The sequence below is a fragment of the Papio anubis genome, chromosome 8 (assembly GCF_008728515.1).
Source record: "Papio anubis isolate 15944 chromosome 8, Panubis1.0, whole genome shotgun sequence".
NCBI classification, from domain to species: domain Eukaryota; kingdom Metazoa; phylum Chordata; class Mammalia; order Primates; family Cercopithecidae; genus Papio; species Papio anubis.
In genome coordinates, this window is record NC_044983.1 from 1,714,410 (window position 1) to 1,741,221 (window position 26,812).

The following is a 26,812-nucleotide window of genomic DNA, read 5'->3' on the forward strand; positions in this document are numbered from 1 at the left end:
CCAGACGAACGTTGCTGGTTGGAGAGGAAACTTCTGACCACCCTGAGCTGGACTTTGTGTTCCTCAGGCCCCAGTGTGTAGTCACGGCACCCTCTACACCCCCGTGAATGGATACAAGGGGGGTCATGCAAGCAGATGCTCGTATGATATCTGCCAGGCACATAGCCATGGCCTGCTGCCAGGTCTCCTAGGATATGTTTTGATTAACACAATATGGAAAACTTTGCACCGTATTACAGAGATGCTGAGTAATGCCCAACTCCAAGAAATCTAATTGCCTTGCTGTTTGGGAAGAATATCGGTTTTATCACCGCTAAATGTCTTGCTGCGATTACAGGAGGCAGGTTAGCTAGTTTATTTGGTTGGTTTGTCTAGTAAGCAAGTATTTGTTGAGTGTATTTTGTGTGGTGGACTTTGAGTGGGGTCCTGGGACCTCCCCGGTCAGAGGAACCCCCAGTGCTCATGGTTCAGTGGGCAACGCAGGCCGGCCAGACATCCCTGCCATGAGCTACCCTGCAGACACAAAGGAGGTCTCTGCCGGAGAGAAACCCAGCTCTTGGCGAATCCGCCACAAGGGAACCTTACCTTGACCGGGGTCAGAAAAGGCATCTGAAATGTTGGGGCTTCTGCTGAAGTTTGTGTAGGGAGCAGGACCGTGTGTGCAGAATGCAAAGGGTGGGAAAGAGCCTGTGCAGGTCAGGGGACTGGCGGAGAAAGGAGCTTAGCTCCACGGACATGCAGAGCGTTGTGAAGAGTGGTGTGGCCGCCAGACCATGCAGGGCTTCACACAGTACGTCTGCTGCTTGTTAAAACACCAGTGTGGCTTTCTGCACTGGTGGCAGCTGCTCTGATCTGCACTCTGAGATATTCATCTGGGCCTTAGCTTCAGTGGGATAAGTGGTGAGCACAGGACTCAGCCTTAGCTCACGGATGAGTGTGGGTGGGGGTGTGAGGCCCCTAGCCAGCCCTGGAGGACAGTGTGGGTGTGGGGCAGGGCTCTCAGCCCTCAGCCTGGAGGATGAGTGTGGGTGTGAGGGTGCAGGGCCTCAGCCTTAGCCTACAGATGAGTGTGTGTGGGTGTGAGGGGTGCAGGACCTCAGCCTTAGCCTATGGATGAGTGTGGTGTGGATGGCCGGCCTCTAGCCTCAGCCTGGAGGATGAGTGGGTGTCGGGTGCAGGACTCAGCCTAGCTCTATGGATGAGTGTGGTGGGGGGTGGCTTAGGCCTTATCCTAAGGGATGGGGTGGAGTGTGGGGGAGGGGGACTGTTGGACGGAGCACAATGGATGAAGTGGTGGTGAATGGAGTGGAATGGTATGGATGGAGGGAATGGTATGGCCCATGGTATGGATAAACAGATCAGGTGGGCTCCTGAGTTTAGTCTTTGACCTGTTGAGTTTAAGGTTCCATTTTATCATTCAAAGGAGGTGTGAGGGACAACTCAACATGAGCCCAGCCTCCCTCTGGAAGCCATCAGGGAGGTGAGAGTAATTAAAGCCATTCCTACACAGCATGTGTTTGGGGTTGCCTAGGAAGGAGCAGGGGATTAGACAGGAAGAGTGATTTGAGAAGTGCGTGGGAGCAACTTCCATACTTAATGGTGGGCTGAAGAAGATAGAGCCAGCCAAGGGGGAAGAAGAAAACAGGTACAGAAAGAAAACGAGATGAGTGTGGCATGACGGAGGCTAAGGAAACTGTGCTTCAGGAAGGGGTGGGGGTCAAGTGGACCAACTAATGGGGAGAGATCAGGTAACCTGAGAGCTGACAATGTCCTGTGGATTTGGTGACACAGAGGTCATTGGTGGCTTAGAGCTATTTTGGTTAGTGATGTGATATGAGTGGAAGGGAGGTTGGAATAGGGTTAGTGGAAAGTGAAGAAATGGAAAAAATGTGACTATACACAACTCTTTCAAGAACACTGCTTGTGAAGGACAGAGCAGCAGCTGGAGGAGAAAGTGGGTCTGAGAAAGGATTTTTACTGTTTGTTGTTTTTAAGTTTAGGAGAGACCTGAAAAATGTTCCAATAATGATGGGAAAGGGCCCAACTGAGCAACAGAGATGCAGTTGTGGAGGACATAGGTGTGAGGGACTGACCGTATCCCCATCCTAAGCACCATGAGGGAGTGGGGTCTACAGCTCGGGGATGCTGGCTTCAGGGAGGGAAGGTAGTTGGGATAATGGGAAGTTGACGGATCTCCTATGTTTGGCTTTAGATGACTTTGTGGATTAGGAGAGGAAGTTATTTGCATAAAGTAGGAGTGAGTGATTTTTTATTGAAACCTAGACATTTTGCGTATTATGTTAAGAGACTCTGGGTCTTATATATATTGTTATATTTTAGTAGGCACCATACTGGCAGAGGAAAGAGGTGCTGTCTTATTACTGCAGGAGCATGATCAGGTGGGCTACAAGTCCCGATTCCCTTATCAGAGGTGTGTGTGGCAGGGACACCTTCTTTCTGCTGGGATCCCCACTAAGTGTCCATTGACGCCACCTGGGCTGCGTCACTTTCGTTTTTGAAAGAATCTTTTTTTTTTTTTTTTTTTTTTTTTTTTTTTTTTCTGGGTATAGGATTCTAGGTTGACGGTCTTTTCTTCAAGCGTTTTAAAGATACTGTGTCACTGTCTTCCTGTTTGCATCATTTCTGATGGGAAGTCTGCTGTCATTCTTATCTTCACTTCTCTATACATACACTGTGTTTCTTTTTCTTGCCCTGTTTTAAGGTTTCCTGTTTAATCACTGGCTTTAAGCAATTTGATTATGATGTGACTTGGTGCAGTGTGGTTTATGTGTTTTGAGCTTGATGTTTGTTGAGCCTCTTGTGCTTGCACAGTCATATTTCTCAGAAAATTTAGAAAAAATGTGGACATTATTTTTTCAACTGTTTTCTTTTGTCTGAGTTCTTTCTTTGGGGACACTGCATGTGTATTTGTCTGCTTCAAGTTTTCCTCAATGCTCTTTTCATTCATTCAGTGTTTTTTTCTCTTACTATTTTATTTTTGATTTATTTTCATTAGTTATTAAAATAAAATATTAAGAGAAAAAACACTGAATGAATAAAAAATAAAAACACCTTTATTTTCTATTTTTGAGTTCTAGGGTTATCTGGGCTATCTTCACTCTTTTCTTCTGCAGTAACATGTTATCAATCCCACCAGTGCATTAAAAGATTCTTGGGCATTATATTTCTCATCTCAAAAAGTTTGATTTGGATCTTTTTAATATCTTCTGTGTCTTTATTTAGTATGTTCAATCTATTCTCTGTCTTCTTCAGTGCATGGGACATAGTTACAACTGTTTTAATGTCTTTGTTTACCAATTTTATGGACATGTTACTATTATTTTTCTCCTCATTATATGTTGCATTTTTCTGGTATGTTTAATTGAATATCAGATATTGTGAACTTTAACTTCTTGGTTGCTGGATATTTTTGTATTCTAGAAATATTTTTGAGCTTGGCTCTAATACAGTGAAGGGTTTTTTTTTCCCAAACAGTTTGATTATTTCAAAGCTTGCTTTTAAGTTTTTTAGTTGACATGAGATCAGCCTTTAACACAGGGCTGGTTTTGATCCACTACTGAGTCCATGCCCTTTTGAGTATTTTTCAGCTGTTCCATGAATTCTGAGGTTTTCCTTTCCAGCTAATGGTCACACAAAGTGTTCCAGACACTGTGTGAGCTGGGATTATTCCACGTGAGGGAATGTGACCCACAGCATGGGGGTCATATTGGCTTTAGGGAAAAAGGAGAGACAGTAAGTGTTATGAAAACTGTCAAGTTCTTAACTTCATTAGTTATATTTTTCAGTTCTAGAATTTCCATTTGTGTTTTAATGTTTTCAGAAACACATTCTAGGAGAGCATCTAGATGACTTTGTGTATGGCAATGAGTTTTTAGAAATAACCCAAAAGACACAATCGATGAAAAAAGTAATGATAAGCCAGACATCAATAAAATTAAATACGTCTGCTCTACAAAAGACATGATCAACAGAATGGGAAGGCAAGCCACAGACTGGAAGAAAATACTTGCAAATATACATCCATTAAAGCACTGCTGCCCAAAAAACTCTTATATCTCAACAATAAGAAAAGAAACAACCCAGTGAAAAAATGGGCGAAAGGTCTGGACGGACAACTCACCGAAGAATATACACCATTGGCAAATGGAGAGTCTGCCTCGTTTAACACAGCCCCACCTTTCTTGGGGGTCCTAAACCCCGACTCAAGAGCACTGGAAAACCAACAGCAGCTCTGCTTTGGTTTCTCACCACTTTTTGCTTGCCTCCTTATGCTCATGGAGTACTTTGAGGTGAAACCTGGTGCTGAGATTTGGGCTCTGATCTTTGAGCCTTCCCTCTCTTCAGGATCTTGGCCTCTCAAATCCTGGATGCATTGTCAGGCCCAGACTCCAATGCTTCTCTCCCCAGCCTCACAGTATTGCGGGAAGCTCTGCTGTTTCCTCTGCTTCTCAATAGCAGCACTCTTTCCTCTTCCTTACCTTCAACCCAGCCACAAATCAGCAAAGTGCTCAGAGATAGAAAGTGATGTGCAGAGACAGTGCCCACTTTAGGAGGCACAATTCTCACTAGGACTGGGCCTCGAACCACTGGCTGCTCTCACAGCTCTCTTGTGTATCATCTGTCTGTCTTAGTATCCTATCTATCTATCTATCTATCTATCTATCTATCTATCTATCTATTTCCATCATTCATCTATCTCTATCTATCTGTCATCTCTATCATCACTCTATCACTTTATCATATATTATCTATTTACATCTATATCAATCAATATAATGCCTGAGAATTTTTTAATGCACTGGTGGGATTGATAGCATGTTACTGTAGAAGAAAAGAGTGAAGATATCCAAGATAATCCTAGAACTCAAAAATAGAAAAGAAAGGTGTTTTTATTTTTTATTCATTCAGTGTTTTTTCTCTTAATATTAATAGATATTAATATATCTATTAAAGGTAAATATCTTTCTATCTTTCTATCACTCTATCATCTATTATCTATCATGTAGCTTATATATCATCAATCTCTTTATCAATCAATCTGTCAATCTAACCTATCATCATCATCATCATCATCTATCTATTCATCTGCCCATCAGCTCATGTGTCCATTCACTTCTCTGTTTTTCTCTCTTTCTTTCATTACTCTTTCTCCATCTCTCACTCTCTGTATTTTGTCTGGATTGTTACTTGTTCTGGGTAAGAATGTTGTCCTACTAGAAGCAACTGTATCACAGATAAAAGTGAAAGTCTACTTCAGCCATCGCATGTCTTATATATTACCCACTACATAGAGTTAGAGTATTAAGGCATGCAGGTACTATGAGACATAGTAAACATTCCATAAATATTAATTTAAATGTATTTAAAAGTATATATATATTTAAAGTGTCTATATCTATCTATATCAATATCTATCTATCTGTCTGTCTGTCTGTCTACCATATATATTTTTAAGCTGAGGTAAAGAATTACTAAATATAGCCTAGCTTTGTCAATGCTGTATATTTCTGTTTAGTTCTGAGCCACTATTAACTATTATACTTAACAATAGTAAGTTCTTCATGTCTCTCGAATCCATTCATTGGGTAGTTAATTCAGAACTCCTTTATTAAGCACAGAGAATGTGCTATGTTTGGGGAGAAGAAGCCAACACTTTGGTGGCTGCTGTGGCGAGAGTGTCTGGGGAAGAGTAAGATGGTGCAGTTGGGGAAATCTTCACTCAGAAATTGATGTGTAGTTACATTAATGTTGGCTTCAAAAGAGGTAGCAGGTAAACTTACTAGGGAGTATAAAATAAAGTCAAAATTATACAGAAAAGAAAAAACAAGCTAAGGAAACCTAAGCATTTCTTTTCCTACTTTCCTGGAAAATGGTTCAGAAATGGTGGAAACATTGGGAATCTGTAGTGATTCACGTCGGTAAAGGGTTCCTCATTACTGAGCTGCTGCTTTCTGTGGACACGTGTTTAACTGACTTAGTGAAATGTTAGAAGGAAGGTGCTTCCTCTGAATGTTAGCGACCTATTTCGTCAATTAGTGGATTAAGCATGGCCTCAAAGAGACATCTATTGAACTTCTTGGAAATTAAGAAGGTGACAGTTGTATTTCTCTAAACAAGGTTACCCTCACAATCAGCATTTTCAGAAGGTTCACATTTAGACTTTGCAGTTAACTCATCTAAGTGGATGTGATTTTCTTGAGGTTTGAATTCTAAATAAGAACTGCACAAGAGGCCAGGCGCGGTGGCTCAAGCCTGTAATCCCAGCACTTTGGGAGGCTGAGACGGGCGGATCACGAGGTCAGGAGATCGAGACCATCCTGGCTAATACGGTGAAACCCCGTCTCTACTAAAAAATACAAAAAACTAGCCGGGCGAGGTGGCGGCGCCTGTAGTCCCAGCTACTCGGGAGGCTGAGGCAGGAGAATGGCGTGAACCCGGGAGGCGGAGCTTGCAGTGAGCTGAGATCCGGCCACTGCACTCCAGCCTGGGCGGCAGGGCGAGACTCCGTCTCAAAAAAAAAAAAAAAAAAAAAAGAACTGCACAAGCATAGATAGGAAGAAAGACATTCTAAAGACAGAAAAAAGGAACAAGGCTGGGTATGGTGGCTCATGCTTGTAATCCCAGCACTTTGGGAGGCCGAGATGGGTAGGTCACTTGAGGACAGGAGTTCAAGACCAGCCTGTTCACCAATATGGTGAAGCCTTGTCTCTACTAAAAATACCAAAAAAAAAAAAAAAGGCCGGGTATGGTGGCACACACTTGTAATCCCAGCTACTCGGGAGGCTGAGGTGGGAGGATCACTTGAACCCAGGAGTTGGAGGTTACCACTGCACTCCAGCCTGGGCAACAGAGCCAGACTCCATCTCAATCAATCAATCAATAAAAAAACAAACAAACAAACAAACAAACAAACAACAACAAAAAAACACTTTTCTTTAAAGTGGGCCTGTTTTCTGAGATTCAGGTTTTCAGGGTTTGGGAATGAGAGGCAGTGCTGATGGGGGTTGATGCCCTCCAGGGAGTTTTCTGCCTCCAGATTTTCCGGTCTCCCTTCTGCGGCCTGTGCACACGTGCTCTGTGGCGACCAGATGCCTTGGTTGTTGGCCTCATTGCCCCCTGGTTTGGGAGAACATGGAGGGTGACCCCCTGCCCCTTCCCCTCTGTGCTGTGGCTGCAACTGTGAAGCCTCTTTCCGGTGAGCCGTCCTCCTTTGAATCACAAAACTGAATGTTTGGCCTGTTGAATGGATAATTTCTAAAATACACAGGAGCACTTTTTGTTTTCTGAGATGGAATGCATGGAAGTGAACAAAATATCTTAAGAATAATTTTATTTCTTTCAAATATCCAAACTGATTTTCCTGAATCGAATGTCAGTTTTGGCTCTGTGCAACGTAACAGGGGTCCCGAACCCCAGCCTCGGGGTCCGTGGCCTGTGAGGAGCTGCATGGCAGGGTGAACAGCAGCTGGTGTTCTTCTCGCCCGAGCTCCAGCTCTTGTAAGAGCCGCGGCCTTAGATTCTCACAGGAGTGCAAACCCTACTGTGACCTGCGTGTGAGGGACCTAGGCTGGACACTTCTTATGAGAATCTAATGCCTGATGATCTGAGGTGCAACGGTTTCATCCCGAAATTATCCCCCCTCCCCACTGTTCTTGGAAAAATTGTCAAAACTGAACCCTGGTGCCAGAAAGGTTGGGGACTGTTGCTTTATAGAATGTAACTTCACCCATGAACGATCTGGCCTGGGATTCCACAGGATTGAAGGCATGTGGTTTTAAAATGTCACTCTTTGCATTTTGATCTTCTTTTCTATGTCATGGGACATCCTCAGTGAGGTCAACTGTTTTCCATTCACAGGCTGCCAATTTGAGCTGTGGAAATGAGATTGCTGGACTCTTCTTTTGTCTTAGTATTCTCTTGATGGCAGATGATAGAAAGCCAGCCCAAGGAGCTTCGGCAAGAAGGAGCCTGTCTGCCCCAGAGCTGGTGTGTCTGGTGGAGAACACAGGGCCCGTGCCTGGTCCCACCACCTCCCTCTGTCCTTTGTCCCTTCTTGGCTCCAGGCTTCCTGCAGGTGCACCTCACCCAGGGAGTTTTGGCAGCTAGTCCCGGGAGGGCAGGGGCAGACACGGCTCAGGGAGATAGGGGCCTATGAGGAGGGCAGGAAAGGGTCTCCTGTCCCCAGCAGAAGGCAAAGCTGTGTCCCCATCAGGAGCCTGTCTGTGTCCCAGGTCACACTCTGCTCTCTGGGTGGTGAGGCTGAAAGATCCAGGCTTTCTTAGATGTGGCACTGTAGGAAACTCAATTTCTATATCACAGGAGGAGGGCACAGCAACCGTGAAATGTCAGATAAGGAGGAGTGTGCTGGCCTTTCCTTCTCTCAGGAGAGGCCCCTCTCCGGGATGAGATTTTCCCCTCCTGAGATGCTAGGACTGGGACCCAGAGGACGGAGATGCCACCTGAGGGGACAGGGCACCATTACTGCCCCTCCCGTGTTGGCCACACTCAGAGGCAGGAAGTCAGAGGGGCTGAAGGAAAGTCCCCCAGGTCCCTGAGAACTGCATTCCCTAGGGAAGTAGATGCTGATAAACGGGAAGGAAACATTGCTTGCTCTGGTCTTGCTGTTTGCACCCCCCCAAAAATATGTGGGTTAAAACCCTAATCCCAAAATGATAGTGTGAGGAGGTGGCGCCTTAGGGAGGTGACAAGGTCAGGGAGGTAGAACCTCCCGGGTGGGATCAGTGTCCTCACACAGAGGCCCCAAGAGCGGCCTCGGCCCTGGACGCAGTGAGGACTCGGGGACGGCACCGTTCCAGAACCAGAAGGCTGTCACTAGACAGTGTCTGCTGGCACCTGGGTCTTGGACTTCCAGCCCCCAGAACTGTGGGAAAGAAGCTCCAGTGTTTTATAAGCTCCAGGGACTATGGTGTTTTGTTAAAGCAGCCTGAATAGGCTAAAAAGCCACTCAACAAACACTAATTAAATTAAATGCTAGGCCACCGGAATATGAAGGAGAAGAAGACAGAAACACTCGCCTCCTGATCCAGCGTCCAGGACGCACTGGGGCCCAGCAAGAGGCTGTGCTCGCATCTTTCTCATATCTGATCTTTGCCTCCATCCACCTGCTCCCTGGTTCTTGGCTGTGCCCCTGATGCCCCAGTGTGAGAACGTGGAGTTTCTTAAGGCTCCTAGGCAATTCTCATATCATATTTTCCCTAATCGTCACAACAAACTGACAGGAAAGTTGTTATTACACGCATTTTGGAGCTGGGGAGCAGAGCCCCCGTGGGCGGAGCAGCTGGCCCAAGTCCTCAGCCCCTGTGGGGAGGTGCAGCCCGAGTGTGACTGTCCGGGTTCTCAGATGGGGGCGTCCCGTTGAGGCCCCGCCTCTTGGCCAGGCTGCAGCCCAGGACCGTGCCAGGAGTGTGTTATTTATATTTGGACACACGCTGTGCGAAACGACGGGCACCCTGCGGTTATCAGTGTGGTGTAGACGCCGTGGGCATCTGTGGTAATGGCTATAAATAAGCCACGACTTGCCCAGTAGGCACTGCTCCTCTTCTGGGTCGGCAGTTCTTGCTAAAATAGCCCTAAGATGCAATCGAGTGAAGACCTGAGTCGTTCTTGAAATGAAAAAACGAACAAACACACAAACACACACACACGCGCGCGCACACAAACCCACAGGCTTGCACACCTGCTTCCGCCACAGCTGACCCCAACTCGGGAGTCCAGGCCTGCGAATGGCCCACATGCTCACTGAAATCCCCGTCATTATTAAAGAATCCTTCGGGGGTATCAGTTTATGTGCCAGGGAACCTGTAGCTCGAAAGGGTTGGAGATATGTCTGAGGATTCACACCTAAGGATTAGAACTCATGGAGGAGAGTCGCGGGAGGGAGCGTGGGAAGTCAGCGTCCTGCCCTCTCTTTCTGGGTCAGGGGCTGAAGTGTCACACCCGGTTTCCTGCGAAAAGTGCACTTTGGGACTCAGAAGGGACACGTTCCAGTTTTGAATTGTGATTTCCACCGCCCTCCATTTGAGTAAGAAGCTTTTCCTCCTGAGGTCAGGCTGGTGATTTATGATGCAGGCATCGATGTGGGGAGAGGCAGGCCCGGGCGTCTATATATAGCAGCTCCTCAGACCTTAAACTAGAGGGAGGCACAGGCGCCTGCAGGAGTCAGCTCTGCCTTCCTTGGCTGGAGTGTGGGTGGCTTGGTGAGCTGGTGGCCAGGGCTTCTCTCTCCTCCTTGCAATTTTCCTTTCTGTCTGGGTAAGTGTCTTTCTCTTCTTTCCTTTTCTAATTTGTGGCTTTAAGGGGAGGACTGGTAACTTCTGCACTCACGTTTTCTAAGTGGCTCTTCTTCAGGGTCAAGCAGAGAGAGCCAGTGCACCCCCTCGCAGGCACCCTTCACCGCGGAAAACAGAGCAATTAGTTCTGGGCTCTGTATTTCTTTGACAAAAGTTTATGCTCAACTAACAGTTTATTTCCCACAGCCGTGGTCTTTGCTAAGTGCGTCCAGCACCCTGCAGCGTGTGCTTTGGATTTTAACCCTGGTCTCAGCATGGCCCCAGGGGCCCCCCAGTCAGGGGACTGATGTCTGCAATTTTCATGAGATTCTCAGAAATGAAAGCCTCCCCAGAGGAGAGAGCTGGCTTATAAAAGTGTGAAATAATAAAACTGGACATTTTCTTAGGGGAAAAAAGAGTTGAGAGTCATTCAGCTTAGACCTAGTCTATATTATCCAGGGTATGGGAAAGAGAATAATCCTTGCCCAAAAATGACAGCGTTCTCATGGCTGTTTTCTTCTTGGTGCCGTTGGGTGTGCTGTGAACCTGCAGACTTCTGCTGATAGAGGCTGTGCCTTCTCAGGGTGCGCTCTTGATGAAACCTGCTGGAGAAAGCCGGTGGGGCTGGGTGGTTGCATGTGGAAGGCACCAGAGGTGACACGGAAGGAAGGGGTTTGCCATCGCTGGGAACACCTGGCTTTTTCTAATTCTCCGTTTCACATTCCTTTCTAAGTAGAAGTAAAACAGGACTCAAAGAAAGCGTAGAACAAAGATAATTTAAGGCGTTATTTAATAAACCAAGTCCTGAGCTAAAACTTGTCTTGGGAGCCAAGGACTTAGCCACTTGGGGCACAGGCCAACGCTGTGTGTTTGGGAGTCCATTTCCCCTCTAGAAATGCTTTAATTTGGTGTATTTATTGACTTTGACATTTTTAACTGTACAAACAACAATTTCCTTCATTAAGTGGAAGTCAATGTTTTGTATTTCAAACATTTTTTGCAAATTAAAACACATCTGGTGACATGAGGAATGGGCTCCACATTCTGTTCGCAGGAGGATTAGGATGGGGATATCAGACACACAGTGCCCTGCACTGGAGGACAGGCTCACGTTTCATCCTGGTGTCATGATTCCTAAACGTGTCAGGAGCATTCCGGGAGTGGCCGGGGAGCCGGGCTGTGGTGGAAAGTGGGCTGGATGCCGTCAGGAGACTCAGCTGGCGCCTGGGTTCGGCCGTGGCCCTGCCGGTGACCCGGGCGAGTCATATTTCCCTGGGGACGGTCTGTGCTAACAGCGCAGTGTGGCTCCAAGATTACCTACACACACACTGTCCGAGCCGCTGGACTGTTAGCTGCCACCTTGCTCAGCCTCCTGGTTTTACAGCGGAGCAGGTGGAGGCCCCTGAGCTCAAGGTCAGCAGGTCCCCACTGGAGTCGCAGCCTCCCAATGCCCCTGAGCCCCAGGGACTCACACCGGAAACTGCCCTGCCAGGAAAGGCTGTTTGTTCTCTCTCTCTCTCTCTCTCTCTCTTTTTTGGTGTGTGTAGGGGATATTTAACACATGTCTGAGATAGTTCCTTAAAAAGGAAAATAGCTTTCTGCGTAGGCAGTGGAGGGACATTGGGGTGCTGATTGACCTAGGTCCTGCCATTTTCTTTATAGTGTCATAAATAGTACAGGTTGATCATTCCAAATCTGAAGATCAGAAATCCAAAATGCTCTAAATTCTGAAACTTTCTGAGCGCTGGCGTGACTCTCAAAGAAAATGCTTATGTGAGCGTCTCAGGTTTCTGATTTTTGGATTTGAGTTGCTCAACCAGTAAGTATAAATGCAAATATTCCACAGTCTGAAAAACAAATCAGACATTGGAAACACTTCTGGTCCATGGATTACAGATCCAGCATTCTGGATAAGGGATGCTGGACCTGTAGGGTGCACTTGGCAGGTCCTCTCCAGGGTTCCCTGCACGCAGAAGGGCCCTGTGCTGCCAGGGCTGCAGGCACCCAGCACGCAATGAGTCCGTGAGAATTTGCTTCCGCACTGACTCAGCAGGGCCATCACGCCCGGCCAGGAGGTGGTGGCCCAGGCTGCGTGAGGGACACTGGGGAAGTTCTAACGTAGGACGTCCCCCGAGGAGTGGAGATTGCAATGGGACACACATTCCGGGTGGGTGAGGCTGGACGTGCCGTCCTGCTGGTTTTCTGGGTTGGGCATGAGATTGATAAAGGTGGAATTGAGGGCACACTGGCACTGGGAGTCAAATGCACGGAAGACTTGAGGCTGCTACTCCTCTGAGCCAGGAGCTCTAAGATGTTTTCATTGTTGAAATCCAAGGGTTTTGATTCAGGCTTGGCTGGCACATGGCAATTGCCATTCTTGTGGAATGAACTGAGGCTGATGGATTCTGCAAAGCCTCTGACACCTCCTGATTTTGGTGGTCCTGAGCATGAAGTGAGCAGGGAATACACGTGGGGATAAATGCAGCAAAGTGCCTACGACCCCCATCCAAAGACGCCCCAGGGAGACTTCCACAGTACGGTACCATCGGAGTGAGGAGTGCAGGAAGTGTGCACACTTGATCCCAGCTCTGCGTTGCTAAGCACTACAAAGTGTAGCCCCTCACACATGAAGTGTTTGAAGACTTCCAGGCCCAGAGGACTGGGTGTCAAGTCAGTGATACGTGGGCTGCTGGTTCTGCACACACACTGGACAGGACGTTCCAGACTAGTTGAAGGATAGCTAGTCTGTGAGCTCTCAAGGCCTGAGCCGTTTCACGTTGTTCCACGTCTTAGGTCTAAGGAGGACGATTTCCATCCAGGGCGATTCTCCTCTTTTTTCTCCTTTGACCTAATAGGTCGTATTTTTACTCTTCCCTTTGCCAAGAAGTACAAACACATCTGAAGTGTAACTCAACATAAATGTAAGTAAATGCTGTGATGACACTTGAGCCTGTGCTGCAATAGCAGGTACTGGGGATGGCTCACGTGTCTGCTGGAGTGGAACTGCCTGGTATTCGTCAGGCCAATCCCAGAAGAACCTTGGGTAGGACACTGGATGGAAGCTGAAACATCTTCGCCAACCTTGCTCCAACTTCAGTTCAGAGAGCTCTTCCCAGCACCCTGCTGGTGAACCCCAGAGAGAGTAAATGGGTTTCCGAGCAGGAAGCGTTTCTTGAAGATCCACCTTGATGAACTCATTGGAAAATCCCAGTGAGCTGCATCGGGGGAGATTTCAAATAGTAAAGCAATACATAGACTTTCTCAGATACCTTTTCCTGTCTGCAGAGTTCTTGAACCACGATAACAGTCGCAGTGTAACAGAGACAGCTACCGATCTCGGTACCAGGGCCAGTGCCAGGCGTGGTGCAGGTTCAATATGGAACACCAGAGCTAGAGGAGCTAAAAGCTACCCAGGCCTCATCCGAATGCTGGAGTCAGAATTCGATCCCAGGTCTACCAGACGTCAAAACCTGGGTGCCTGACCTCTGCGCGATGATGCCGCCCTCAGTATTGGGGCGGGCGGAGGAGATGTGCTTTTACTGTGTTCCGTCAGGTGCCACATTCTGTTATATCCCTGGAGTAGAATGCATGCTGACGCACTCTGAAACACGGCTGGGCCCTCCCGGGGTGGGGTGGTTGGTTGACTAGTTGAGTTTTAAGAGGCAATATTGAGAGAGTTAGTGTGGCAGAGTAATAAAGGCCCAGAATAAGGATGGCCTCGGGGCAGGGGTAGCCTCTTCTACGTGCCTTCGAGGAAGAATTTCTCCTTCCTGGCCCCTGTGTCCTGTTTTCTTTCTTGTAGAACAGGAGTTTGGATAATCCCTAGTGATCTTTCCAAGTTCTACAATACTGTCGTTCTCGGAGATCACAGAGTTCAAAGGAAACAGATCGTAAGGAGTGTCCTTGGGGCAATTTATGTGTTGTGGTAGGTTTTCTAGCATGTACCCTGGAGATCCGAACAATGACACATTCATCTCCCAGCAGCCCTTGGCATTTTCCACCCAAGTCCCATTCCCTTGGGCCGGGATGTGGGTGGCCTCCCTGCGGCTGTGCCATGGGGCCTTACCGAGGAGTTCTGTCTTTAAATAAGGACAGATTCTCCTCGTTTAAACAGAAGAGTCAAAAATGGAGCTCAGGTTGTGAGTCCTTTCGCACCTTGTTTGGGAAACTAATGACTGCAGAGATTTAGCAATACGGTCCCTGCATCACTTTGTAGCGATGATCGAGTCACTCAGCATGTTGGCATTTTACGTATTCTGGGTGAACATGTACAACAGATTGCCATGTCTAATACCTGTAATGCTGCAAGTTCCTAGAGAAAAGGATGGAACTCGATGATTTCTTGTTTGGGGAGAATTTCATCCACGCTCTCGAATTTCCCCACACCCTCGTGGCTTTGATGCCAGGCTCCGTCCTCACTTTCCTGCTCACCTCCTGCCACACCGTCTACTGTAACCAGCAAGACTTCAGACAGCAGATTCCAGGGGGCATCTCCAGCCAGTCCCTTTTTCCATGTCCCCCTTTGCGTGGTGGAACAACCCCTGGCTCCCCAGCCAGACACCAGCCACCTCTGCTTGCAGCTGCATCTTTCCACAGTGATCTCTGGTCACACCCCTGCAAATCTCCCACGATCCTGGATTCTCCTGCCCCAACCTTTGCTCACGGGCTGCCCTCCTTTCCCACCTCCGCCTGGCAGTCCTGCCTGTCCACCAAGGCTCCTCTCAAATGTCACCTGCCTCGCGGGCCACTCGGCCGTCCTCGGCTCCTGCCATTCCCAGGACACCTTCTATCTCCCCCGGGCTCTTGGCTCTTATCGTATGTTCTCTTGTATTGTAAGTGTTTGTTTACTTCTCTAATCTGCTTTAATTATTTTTGTCCTTCCCACTCACATTGCTTTGAACTTTGCCCTGAACACACCAGGGGTTCTAGGAATACTTGTTGAGTTCACAGTTAAATGAAACACCAGCCCAATCTTCCAACTGTTATGGAAGAAAACAAAAAATAAAGTTGGATCCCTGGGAAGTTAATAGGCTTCCTGACTGCTGGTCTAAGGTGATTTCTGGCTACGTAATCTTCCGTTTTTTTCCCTTCCCAAGGGGGTTTTATTAACTGGAGTTCATTTTCCCCTTGGGAATGATGCAGAAATTGCAGAGGCCTCATGATGCCTGCGAGGGAGCTCAGTGTTGTGTGTGACTCTCTTTGTAGGAGCACGCCAAGATGTCCCTTGTGGCCGTCCCCTTCTACCAGAAGAGACACAGGCACTTCGACCAGTCCTACCGTAATATTCAAACTCGGTACCTGCTGGATGAATATGCGTCAAAAAAGTAAGCTGACGTTGGCTGATGAGACACGCAGGGCTTTGATTATGGGGGTCTGACATTTAACGGCTTTTCCAGTCCTGTCAGCCCTGCAGAGGCACGGGTGTGCAGGAGTCAGAGAGCAGGGATGGCAGCCTCTCCCGTGCCCAGGTCCCGCCATGCAGCCGCATTGTGTGGAGCTGGCGCCGTGTCCTGGCAGGTCCTGCTGGCCGGGCTCTGAGCTCCTGGTTGAGGTGGGGAGGCAGGAAGTCCTTTGTATAAGCTAATTGATTTTACTGCTCATCGCATGCCTTCCAGAACTAGGATCTAAAAAGCCACCCAAGATAAAGATAAATGAGGTTGAAACTAGTGGGAAAGGCTGTCGGTAGGAGAGAAATTAATGGGTGGCAAAGTAAAGACGGAATGGGAGGCAATATTAGTGATTTTGCTACATTGATCATGGATATGCCAAGATCAAGAATCTCTGCCTCTGGGGCCGGTGTGCAGCCGCACCTTCCGGAAGCTTCCTGGGGATGGCCTCATCCAGGATGGCAGCTCACGCCCCCATGGACACTGTCTAGCAGCAAATCTGCAATCTTAATGGGCTGATTGGAAGGCTGTGGTGAAGAGTGGGAGGGACCACAGGCAGGCGTTCTGTGGCCCAGGTGCCTGCCTCATGTCACCCACACCCTATATTTAGAAACGCTTAGGGTACTTTTATTTAGTTGCCATCCCCTGTACCAAACAAAGCCAAACATTTGCAGCCCCTCCCAGCAGCCTTGGGGTGTCTCAAATCCCTCAAGATATATATAATCCTGGCATGGAGCCAGAAGGACTGTGGCCGGCACTGGCTGGCTCTGAGGGGAGGTGGCACCAGCCACAGGGAGCTCAGGGAGAAAGCACCCCAGGGCGGGTGTGTGTGGGTGTGGGTGTGGGCACACAGGGACACAGGCTTGGTATGCCTGTGTGCAAGCATGTGTGCACTTGTGTAGGTGTGTTTATGTGTGCACACGAGTGTGTGTATGCGTGTGCATGTGCTTGTGGGAAGGCACGTCCTTGCATTTATGCATTTATTTGCATACACGTGTGTATGTGTGTATTGTATGTGCATATGCGTGCGTGTGTGGCCGCACACGTGTGTGTGGGCATGTGCATATATGTGTTTAGGTGCATGGCTCTCATATGCCTGCGCATGTGTGTACTTGTGTGTGCTCTGCGTATATGAGTGGTTTGGGGTGTGTAGAGAGAAAGTGATGTGTGTCAGGATAAATTTCTGTACTGTGCCTGCGCGTGCATCTCCTAATTGTGTCCATGTTCCTGAAGGCGAACCTCCACCCAGGCATCTTCCCAGAAGTCCCTGAGTCAACGGTCATCTTCGCAGAGAGCCTCCAGCCAGACGTCCCTGGGAGGAACCACCTGCAGAGTCTGTGCGAAGCGGGTGAGCACGCAGGAAGAGGAGGAGCAGGAGAACAGAAGCAGGTGAGCACGTGGCTTCGCTGACTCTGCCTGTGCCCCGCGTGGTGTCGCAGTGGAGGGACAGTGAGGAGGGAAGGGAAGAGCGACCTTAGCTGAGAGGGAAGACGGAGGAACACAGGCCATACCTGGGGCGAGGGAGAACCCTGCTGGTTCCCAATCACCTGCTTCTCTTTACCATCATTATCTCAATCCGAACAAGAAAACCACTGGGCACAAGCTTCCCACCGTTTTGCAGAAGAGAGCGTTGCTGTCCAGAGCGCTCATGCCACTGTTCAGGGTTCCATGTCTCACGCACGTCCCAGCCGGGCTTAGAGCTCCAGGGTCTGCGGCTTCTAAGCCAAGCTCAGCCCCTCTCCACACAGACCAGGATAAGCACGCTTGAAAACATCAAAACCTAGCAGCGTGAGATTAATTCTGAATTTCCACTTGCAACCTCTGCAGCTATGCAGGAGCAGCCGCGGAGGGCTGAGATTCGAGCAAGGTCATCTTCCTGAGCGGGAGCCAGGGTTTTAAACAGTTGTTGTGTGGAAACTAAAGAGTTGGGAAGCGATTCTATAAATTGTCATGCTTTACATTTCAACAGAGGCAGCTCATGGGGCTAAATGTCATAGGAACGGGATGGATTAATAAAAATGCCAGTCTTAAAATTATTTCCAGATGACGGAGAAACAGGTGGTGATATTGCTTTGATCTTTTAAGGACGAAGTGAACAGTTAAATGTTCACGGATGCCTTGTTTTATGTCTGCTATATTTTTTCCCTCATCTCCCCCTGCTACTTCTGGGAATTTTATCTATAGCTTCAAAGCACTTAAAACCTGAAGGAAAAATGAGATTCGAGTAAACATCTTTCACTTTGAAAGTTTCAGAATGATGAAGCCATCTGTTGAATATAAACAATGTATAGCCAAGGAGGTTAACCTTTATTTTTAAAAATTTGAATTTTTAAAAATGTCATAGGATAATTTTGCCATGTAAATGAATTCTAAAGTGAAGATTTCTTTTGTGAAAGAATCTGTTTGAAATGTAGACGTTAACACCATCCAGATTTTTACGGATTGGATTAAAGGGTTCTTCCACCTATATTTAGGTTTTGGGGGCCACAATAGAATACTTGAGCTTATCATTTTATTTTTTATCATTTAAACATTGATGTGGCCTTGAACGTATTGCATAAACTTCCTATCGCTCAATTTCCCCGCTGGTAAAACGGTAACAGTGAGTGGCTTACTGTGATTCATATGGTTTCGGCAGCAAGGACTTTCATGACAGCCTTGGCTGTTGGATATTGTCCTAAAACCCATTGGGCTATGCTCTTGCAATACCAAATCTGACTCAAAGAAGGGATCTGAATGACTGGTGATGGGTTATGTTCTCACTGCACCTCTGATGCTCACGTTAAATGCCAGTCTCTCTTGTACATAGTAGAGACAGGGGACGAAGCCCAGGGGCTGTCCCAGCTTTGTGCGGAGCCCACGGCTCACGCTCTCCATGAGATTTTCTTCAGCTGCCCCCCAGTGTTGTATTCTCCTAACCCATGCGCATGTCTTCCACGGGCAAGGTGGTTTTGAAACCAGTTCTTTCCTCCTTTAAAGGTAAACATAAGTCGTGGGGATCTCAGTGAGTTGGGCAAGCACTAATTGAGATTTATTGTGAAGCCTCTTCTATTACCGTCACGCAGAAGGGCCCGGGAGGGATGAGTGAGCCCCGTGCTGAGTGATGTGAGCAGCTCCGTGGATTCCAGCCCTTATTAGAATTCACCACTCTCATGGGCTGCAAGCATCATTGCAAGCATGTATTTATCCCCGGCCTCCCAAGGTGGATATTAGTTTAATGCACTGGACAAGTGGGTCCTTTGCAAAAGATGAAATTGTGGGCTCACTGATGTGAGTTACTGCTGATGTCCCTGTATAAAATAAATACTGAAGAGACGTCCGCGCTCTGAAGGCACTAAACACATCCTTCTGGAAGATATGGCCTGTTGGAAATGTCCCTCTGACATCTTCCTTCAGTTCCAGGGAAAAATGGGCCTCCCCAAATCTTGCAAGCAACCTGTCCCAGGGCTTGTCGTCTGCAATCAGTACATGACAAATGACATTACTTTGCACATGTGGGCTGAAGTCACGGTCAACTGATCATCAACTGGCAGAAATATTTCCTCAATGACCTGACTTGGGGTTGGGTGTGGGAGGAATTCCAGACCAATTAGTTATTCTGAATCATAGAGAGTTAGAGGATAGTGGTGCTGTTGACTTAAGAATAAGCTGAGGCTCTTGTAACTCAAACATAAAGAGCCCATAGAAATGTAAACGGCATCAAGAGAAGACGTTCACGGCGCTGCGGGGCACAGACCAAACTTTGTCTTCTCGATCCCTGCAAGTCAGTGGGATTCACTCCCCGTAAGAAGGCTTGTTCCATGCAGGACGTCTGACGCTGTAGCTCATTTCTTGGACACATATTCCTAGAATTCCCCCTGGCATCTGGCACCTGGATACCAGGGGAACCAAGTACATGGATACTGGGGGAACCAAGTACATGGATACTGGGGGAACCAAGTACATGGATACTGGGGGAACCAAGTACTGGGATACTGGGGAATGAAGTACCGATACTGGGGAAACTGGGCATGGATACTGGGGAACCAAGGCACCGGATAAGCCTGGGGGAACGAAGTGGGCATTTTCCCACTTGGTTGGGATTCAGAGTCACAGTACAGGGCTGGTGTCATTTAACACGCACATGCATGTGCTTACAGCAGTGGCACGTGCTCTGCAGGAGGAGGATGAGGACGTATGAAAGAGACCAGCAGGGCTGTGATTTGAGGGTGGCCCCAGGGGAGAGTCTCTGAGGGAGAGACCCGTGTATTGAAAGCAGGAGGAGCAGAAGCCAGCCCATTAGGGGTTGGGAGGAATCTGCCCCAGGCAGAGGGCATGCAGGACAGCGGAGGCCCAAAGAGACTGTTCCCTAAACGTTGGAGGGAAAGGCGGTGTGTCGGATCTGAGTGGGGACAGGGAGGTGGGAGGTGAGATCCCAGATTCCTAAGAAGGAAATCCACATTCCTTTTATGGTTAGATTTTAGTGTTCCTCCCACCCTGTTTCTGTACGAAGAGGCTGCAGACTTTTCTGCAATTCTGATTGCGAATTTCCCAAATGCCTCACACCAGGCCTTAGTCTTATTTGCTGCAGGGGAAGCGCTGGTCCATGGGAGCTGTGTGGGGTGTGGAAGCACCTCAGACAGAGGCCCTGCACCCTGGGCCTCCGACAGCCCTTACCGCCGACCTGCAGCGGGTCTCGGACAGCCCTCCCCATGTCTCTGGACAGCCGTGACCCTGTGGTCTGCTCCAGCTTCGACACTGGGACTTTCTGTGCGGTGTGGCCCTGGCCGAACAGCCTCTTGGTGGCTCACACAGTACCGCAGGCAGCGCTCCGGCTCCACCACCTTTCCCTCCACCGCCTCCTTCCCAGGCAGTCTGTGCAGCTTCCCGTCCCTGCCACTCGGGAACCAACCTCCCCCAGCCTAGCTTAGACTACTGAGTATTTATGAGTCCTCTGTGTACTGAATCTGGGGAATACAGAGGTGAGAAGTAGCCAATCCTTTCTCCCGGGAAGGATGAAATGTATGCAAATTATGATCATAAAGGCCCTAAGAGAAATAAAAAGGGGTCTGGTGTTTAAGGCAGAGCGGGGAGAATTAGGAATGGCTCCACGGGACAGATGGCATTTGAGATGGGCCTTGAAGGAAGGATAGACTTTTGATTGAAAGGGATGGCAGCGCGACTTTTCTCGCGAGTGGGACAGAATCCCAAGACGGCAGCAGAACAGCGAGCGTCCTAATTTCAGGGAGACTTTGGGAACATGACAGTGAGGGAGGGAGATGAGGCTGAAAGAGGTGCCGCAGGGTTTCCGGAGCATCTCAGAGCATGGAGGCAGCCCGGGCCTGGCAGTGTTGGGGTGCGATTTGTGGGGTTCACAAGATGGCACGTGAGCTGTGAGGATGCGGACATTACTCAGTCCCTACGGATTGAAGATGCTGAATCCTTTACTTAATCCTTTATTTATTATTATTTTTAGCATTCAGACATTTCTTATCTGTTTTTTGAACTCAAAATACTTTAATTCAGTCTTAAAATCCCTCAGAAACTGCATCCTTCCCAGGAAAACACATAGCTTTTATTTGCTGCCCTGCAGAGGAAAACTCACACAAAGGGACATCACCATTTTCCTAAATTTTCAAATCATGGAACTGACTTCAGAAGCACCCCTAGCCCAGCAGCACCTAACAGTTTTGAGTCTCAGAGCTGGGAAAGCATCAAGCCCTTTGTCTGATAAATCCACAAAGCTTCCCTGATTTCCCGAGGTGCCCTGTCTTTACCGAGCACTTGCGGCATGCGAGTTTCTGGGCACGTGAAGATGAGGAACGGTGTCTCTGTTTTTAAGAGACCAGATTAACTTCCCCACTCTGAGTGGGTGCCTGTTGTCTTTTGCGGCTCACAGCAATTCTCCAAAGCATCTCTGAGGGCCTCCAAGCGGTTGCAATTGTGCACTCTCGGTGGTGAAAGAAAGTTGGGGCCGGCACCTCCTGTATTTTCTTTTTTATTAATAAATCACATACACGTTCTTCTTTACAACTTCATCATGCATGGCATTCACACACCAAAATATACTCTTGACGATAGATACAGATGAGCAGAAGTAGCATTTCTCCTGTTCTCTTCTTGAACGCACTTAAGGAAACCCCAGGGGAGCGAACGGCCTGCTCTTTCTAGCCTCCAGGGGCCCCGTGGTTTTCTCTGCGACTCCTGAAACTGAGGCTGCTTCTTGGCTCCTGCAGGTACCAATCCCTGGTGGCCGCCTATGGCGAGGCCAAGCGACAGCGCTTCCTCAGCGAGCTGGCCCACATGGAGGAGAACGTCCACCTGGCACGCTCCCAGGCCCGCGACAAGCTGGACAAATACGCCATTCAGCAGATGGTAGGAGGGTCTCAGGGTGGCTGGGTCTCTGGGATGCGTGGACTAGATCTTAGCTTGTTTGCATGGTGCTCAAAGGGCCGAGGGCGGAGCGTGGCTCGCTGCCTGGGAACCTGACCATCCTTGCTTCTCGGGGCAGATGGAGGACAAGCTGGCCTGGGAGAGACACACATTCGAAGAGCGGATAAGCAGGGCTCCTGAGATCCTGGTGCGGCTGCGATCCCACACCGTCTGGGAGAGGATGTCTGTGACGCTCTGTTTTACCGTGCAAGGATTTCCCACACCCGTGGTGCAGTGGTGAGGGGCTCTGTTCCTAGGGGGTTAAGAAGTCCGTTCTGCGTTTTCGTTAAGAAAGACCCTAGTTAAGGAGACAAATGCCATTGAGCCTGTGCTGGAGGCTGCTTGCGTTGAAACTTTATGCAGAAATATGTTTATAGAAACTCTGAACGTCCACTTTAACTAATATGCAAACATTTTTATTTTCATGACATTGAGTCAACACATTTTTAAAGGCTTTTTTTTTTTTTTTGATATGGAGTCTTGCTCTGTTGCCCAGGCTGGAATAAGATGGTGCAATCTCAGCTCATTGCAACCTCCACTTCCCTGGTTTGAGTGATTCTCCTGCCTCAGTCTCCTAAGTAGCTGGGGCCACAGGTGTACGCCACCATGCCTGGCTAATTTTTGTATTTTTAGTAGAGATGGGTTTTCATCATGTTGGCCAGGCTGATCTTGAACTCCTGACCTCAAGTGATCTACCTGCCTTGGCCTCCCAAAGTGCTGGGATGACAGGCGTGAGCCATGTGCCTGGCCAGAGGGTTTTATTTAAAAGTCACTGCCCCGAAATGAGCCTGGCTGTCGTCCTGTTTGCAAGAGCACACGCGTGATTGCTGAAGGTACACGGAGCTGGAGAGTCTGCTTTTCAATGTGGAAAACTCATAAGTGGAAAGTGTAAACTCTGAAGCTTTGGGACCGCAGGGCTGCAGTTAATCAAGCTGTGATAATTGAAGAATTACATCTTTAAGCCCTCGAGACCCTTTTTGTATCAACATGTATTGCTAAAGTTATACCTAGATCTATGTGCATTTATACGCGGGGTTGAGACTCTGAGCCACAGACTGGGCGCATTGTGGCTGATGGCTGGATGCTGAGGTTCTCTGGAAGGCAGGCTTGGGAGGCCGAGGCTCGCCTGCTCGTGATGTGGAGATGCCAGGGTGGATGTGGTCCTGCCTTCTGGATGGAGCCATGAAGCCAGCTTCCCTTCCCCAGGGTCAGTGCGTTAGGTCCCGCAGAACTCCCCGAAACACTAGCTCCACTGCAGCTTAAGTAGGCGGGTCTGGGACCCAGCACCCCAGTTTTCCTCATGGAATGACAAGTCCTGAATTCCCAACAAAAGTCAAGCAGGTGTTGGAGCTGCCAGGTGGGGAATCCCCTGAGAGTCTGAATGAGGCAAGTGCTGCTCTCGCCTTAGAAATCAAAACCAGTGCAAGCTCTGGGCCTCACCCTCAGGGCTGTGTCCTCCTTCCACCTGAGGCTCTAAGGGAAACATGCAGAAATGGGCAGCAGCACGTCCGAGGGGCGCGGGGGAGCTGGGGCAGAATTGCACACACACAAAATAACAACTCTGCCTTTAAACTAAACACGTGTTTTCCTCATTTAGGTACAAAGATGGCAGTCTGATTTGCCAGGCGGCTGAACCGGGAAAGTACAGAATTGAGAGCAACTATGGCGTGCACACGTTGCAGATCAACAGGTATGGCCGCGGTGGGGGCTCTGGATGCTGGTGTCCAGTAATCAGCATTGCAGACCCCAAAGAAGAAGTCAGATGGGTAACTGGAGGCCAAATCACACCTGTCTGTTTGCACCCCGGGTGACTTTAAATAGCATTTATGAGTTAATGGTACTGGTGCTGGAAGCTTCCCTTTGTTTTTCCTTAGTGTCTGGCCAGAGGAATGCAAACTCTGGGAATAAAGACAGTGGATAGTTTAGGGAAAGGTAACGGCATCTGGGTGGAAAGGCCGCCATGTAGTGCAAGAAGGTTTCATCGACACCTACTGCCAGGTTCGAGTAACACACCCTAAGTTCAGACTGTTCAAAAAATAATAACCTTGATTTTCTTATAGCAAATCAAAACAGTATATGAAATGTAGACAAAAGAAAGACAATCATCTGTACATCCAGCACCCAGTATGTTGCTGTATAGCTGGCATTTCTTCTTTTCTCACGTGACACACACACTTCTTTTTTTTTGAGACAGAGTTTCACTCTTGTTGCCCAGGCTGGAGTGCAGTGGCACGGTCTCGGCTCACCACAACCTCCACCTCCCAGATTCAAGCGATTCCCCTGCCTCAGCCTCCCGAGTAGTGGGGATGACAGGCATGGGCCACCACACCCAACTAATTTTGTATTTTTAGTAGAGATGTGGTTTCTCCATGTCGGTCAGGCTGGTCTCGAACTCCCGACCTCAGGTGATCTGCCCACCTCAGCCTCCCAAAGTGCTGGGATTACAGGCTTGAGCCACTGCCCCCCGCCCACACATTGCATTTTTTAAATAAAAGCGAGACCCTGCTGTTCTTTTTCTGTTTCTCTGTATACACGGTTTTTACTTTTCACAAAAGACCCTGACATTACACAAGTCAGCTTTTTTCACGAGTAGTATATCATGGCACCTTCCCATGGCTCTAATGTTAATTTTTTCCAGTGAACCTGACAGCCTGTTATAGAACTTAAGGAGCACACCCTTGTCCAGGAGCCAGAAGGCCCCATTTACCGTGTGACTTTGGATAAGCCATTAACGTCTCCTGAAAACAATTATCAAGAGACAGTAACAATTTTATCTTTGCTATAGGACTCACAGAGTTACTACAAGAAGATGCACTTTGTGTTTATATATGTTTTTATATATATGATTATATATATAACGGGATGTTTGGGGGGTGTGTGCTTGTGTGTGTGGTCAGTTATATCAAATCCCTTCTAGGAAAACATGAGGGATATTAATAAGGTAAAAAGTAAGCGAGACATTGGAATATACGATTTGATTGATTTTATTCTGACTAAACTGTAAAGCAGTGAGTGTGTCATTGTTAGGCCTCGTTTCTTCAGAGGAAAAGGTGCCCATGATGCCCAGAGGGAGCTCGGAGGAGCTCAGAAGGTGGCCGTCCCTGCCTCCTCCCCAGAAGGCTGCTTAGAGTGGAAGTCTTGGTTTTTCTGTTTGTTTGTTGTTTGTTTTTAAAGCTTTTACACATTGGATCCTGTTAAAAAGTTATCTTGACACTTGTTCAGGACGTTAAGAAAGACTTTCTTCCAGGACCACAGGGAGGGATTCTTGCCCTGGGGGAGAGAAACCGGGCTCAGTACAGCAGGAAAGTGGGAGTGAGACCAGGGAGCAGGGTAGGGTGGATGGGAAATTACTCAGAGAGACGGGGGTGGCGGGGTTCACGCCGAGCCTCCCCGGCAGGGTTCCGGCTGAAGGCAGGCTGGGGCCGTCAGACATCCCTGGGGATGGAGGGGTGAGGAGCCCATCTGCTGTCAAGGGAGGGGCTTGAGCTTGGCTGAGCTGGTGGGATTCTTACTCTTGAGGGCCCACCGAGCATGGGGACTGGTTCAGAAGAGGGTTCCAATGGGTTGTCTCCGGTTTCGTGAGGGAGGGTGTCTCTGTCCCCGTCCAGCCCAGTGTTTAGTGAGGGAGGGCGTCTCTGTCCCTGACCAGCTCAGTGTTTAGTGAGGGAGGGCGTCTCTGTCCCTGTCCAGCCTGGTGTTTAGTGAGGGAGGGCGTCTCCGTCCCCATCCAGCTTGGTGTTTAGTGAGGGAGGGCGTCTCTGTGCCTGTCCAGCCCGGTGTTTAGTGAGGGAGGCGCCTCCAGCCCCTCCAGCCTGGCGCCTTCCTGTGAGGGAGGGCTCTCTGTCCCCACCCAGTCCCAGTAAGCCGAGGGAGGGAGGGTGTCTCTGTCCCTGACCAGCCCAGTGTTTAGTGAGGGAGGGCGCTCCTGTCCCTGTCTGCCCAGGTTTAGTGAGAGCGCCTCCGCCCCATCCAGCTTTGGTGCCAGTGAGGAGGGCGCCTCTGTGCCTGTCCAGCCCGTAAGCTCTAGTGAGGAGGGCGTCTCTGTCCCTCCGCTCAGTGTTTAGTGAGGGAGGGCGCCTCCATTCCCATCCAGCCTGGTGTTTAGTGAGGGAGGGCCGCCTCTGGTCCCTCCGTCTGTTTAGTGAGGGAGGGCGCCCCTGTCCCTCCAGCCCGGGTAAGGCTTAGTGAGGAGGGCGCCTCCCCTGTCCCCTCCAGCCCGGGTGTTTAGTGAGGGAGGGCGCTCCTGTCCCCTCCAGCCCGGTGTTTAGTGAGGGAGGGCGTCTCTGTCCCCTCCAGCCTGGTGTTTAGTAAGAGACTGGTCTTTGTCCCCTCCAGCCTGGCGGAAAGTCTGGCTCCTGCCCTGTGCCCTCGCCCAGCATCCTCACCAACTCTTCCTCTTCCTGCCTTCCCTTCCTCCTGTTTCTGATTCTGCCTGGGGCCGTGGCTTGAGCCAGTTCTTCCTGATGCTCGCCCCGGTGGCCTGAGCATGGCGTCTGCCCGGTGGTGCCCTCCCTGAGTCGGGGGTCCGCCAGCTCCTCTGGGTGAGGGTGGCCTGAGCATGGCGTCTGCCCAGTGGTGCCCTCCCTGAGTCGGGGGTCCGCCAGCTCCTCTGGGTGAGGCTCCCTCCTGCCCCCTCTTCCAAGGAGTCTGCATGAGGCCTGCGGCCTTTCTCCTGCTGGAACTGTCCACCCGCTGCAGATTCAC

At 49.0% G+C, this 26,812-nt stretch overlaps 1 protein-coding gene across 1 annotated transcript in view; it reads left to right on the forward strand.

Annotated features, from left to right (window-relative positions):
- Nucleotides 1–10,101: 10,101 nt before the first annotated feature.
- The window catches only part of MYOM2 (myomesin 2), a 97,411-nt gene continuing 80,700 nt past the window's right edge, over nucleotides 10,102–26,812 (forward strand). The window contains exons 1-6 of the mRNA XM_003902379.4: nucleotides 10,102–10,293; nucleotides 15,516–15,634; nucleotides 16,931–17,086; nucleotides 21,913–22,051; nucleotides 22,188–22,345; nucleotides 23,706–23,798. Of these exons, the coding sequence (XP_003902428.1) occupies nucleotides 15,528–15,634; nucleotides 16,931–17,086; nucleotides 21,913–22,051; nucleotides 22,188–22,345; nucleotides 23,706–23,798 (653 nt within the window). The 5' untranslated portion in view covers nucleotides 10,102–10,293; nucleotides 15,516–15,527. The remainder of the gene's footprint in view (nucleotides 10,294–15,515; nucleotides 15,635–16,930; nucleotides 17,087–21,912; nucleotides 22,052–22,187; nucleotides 22,346–23,705; nucleotides 23,799–26,812) is intronic.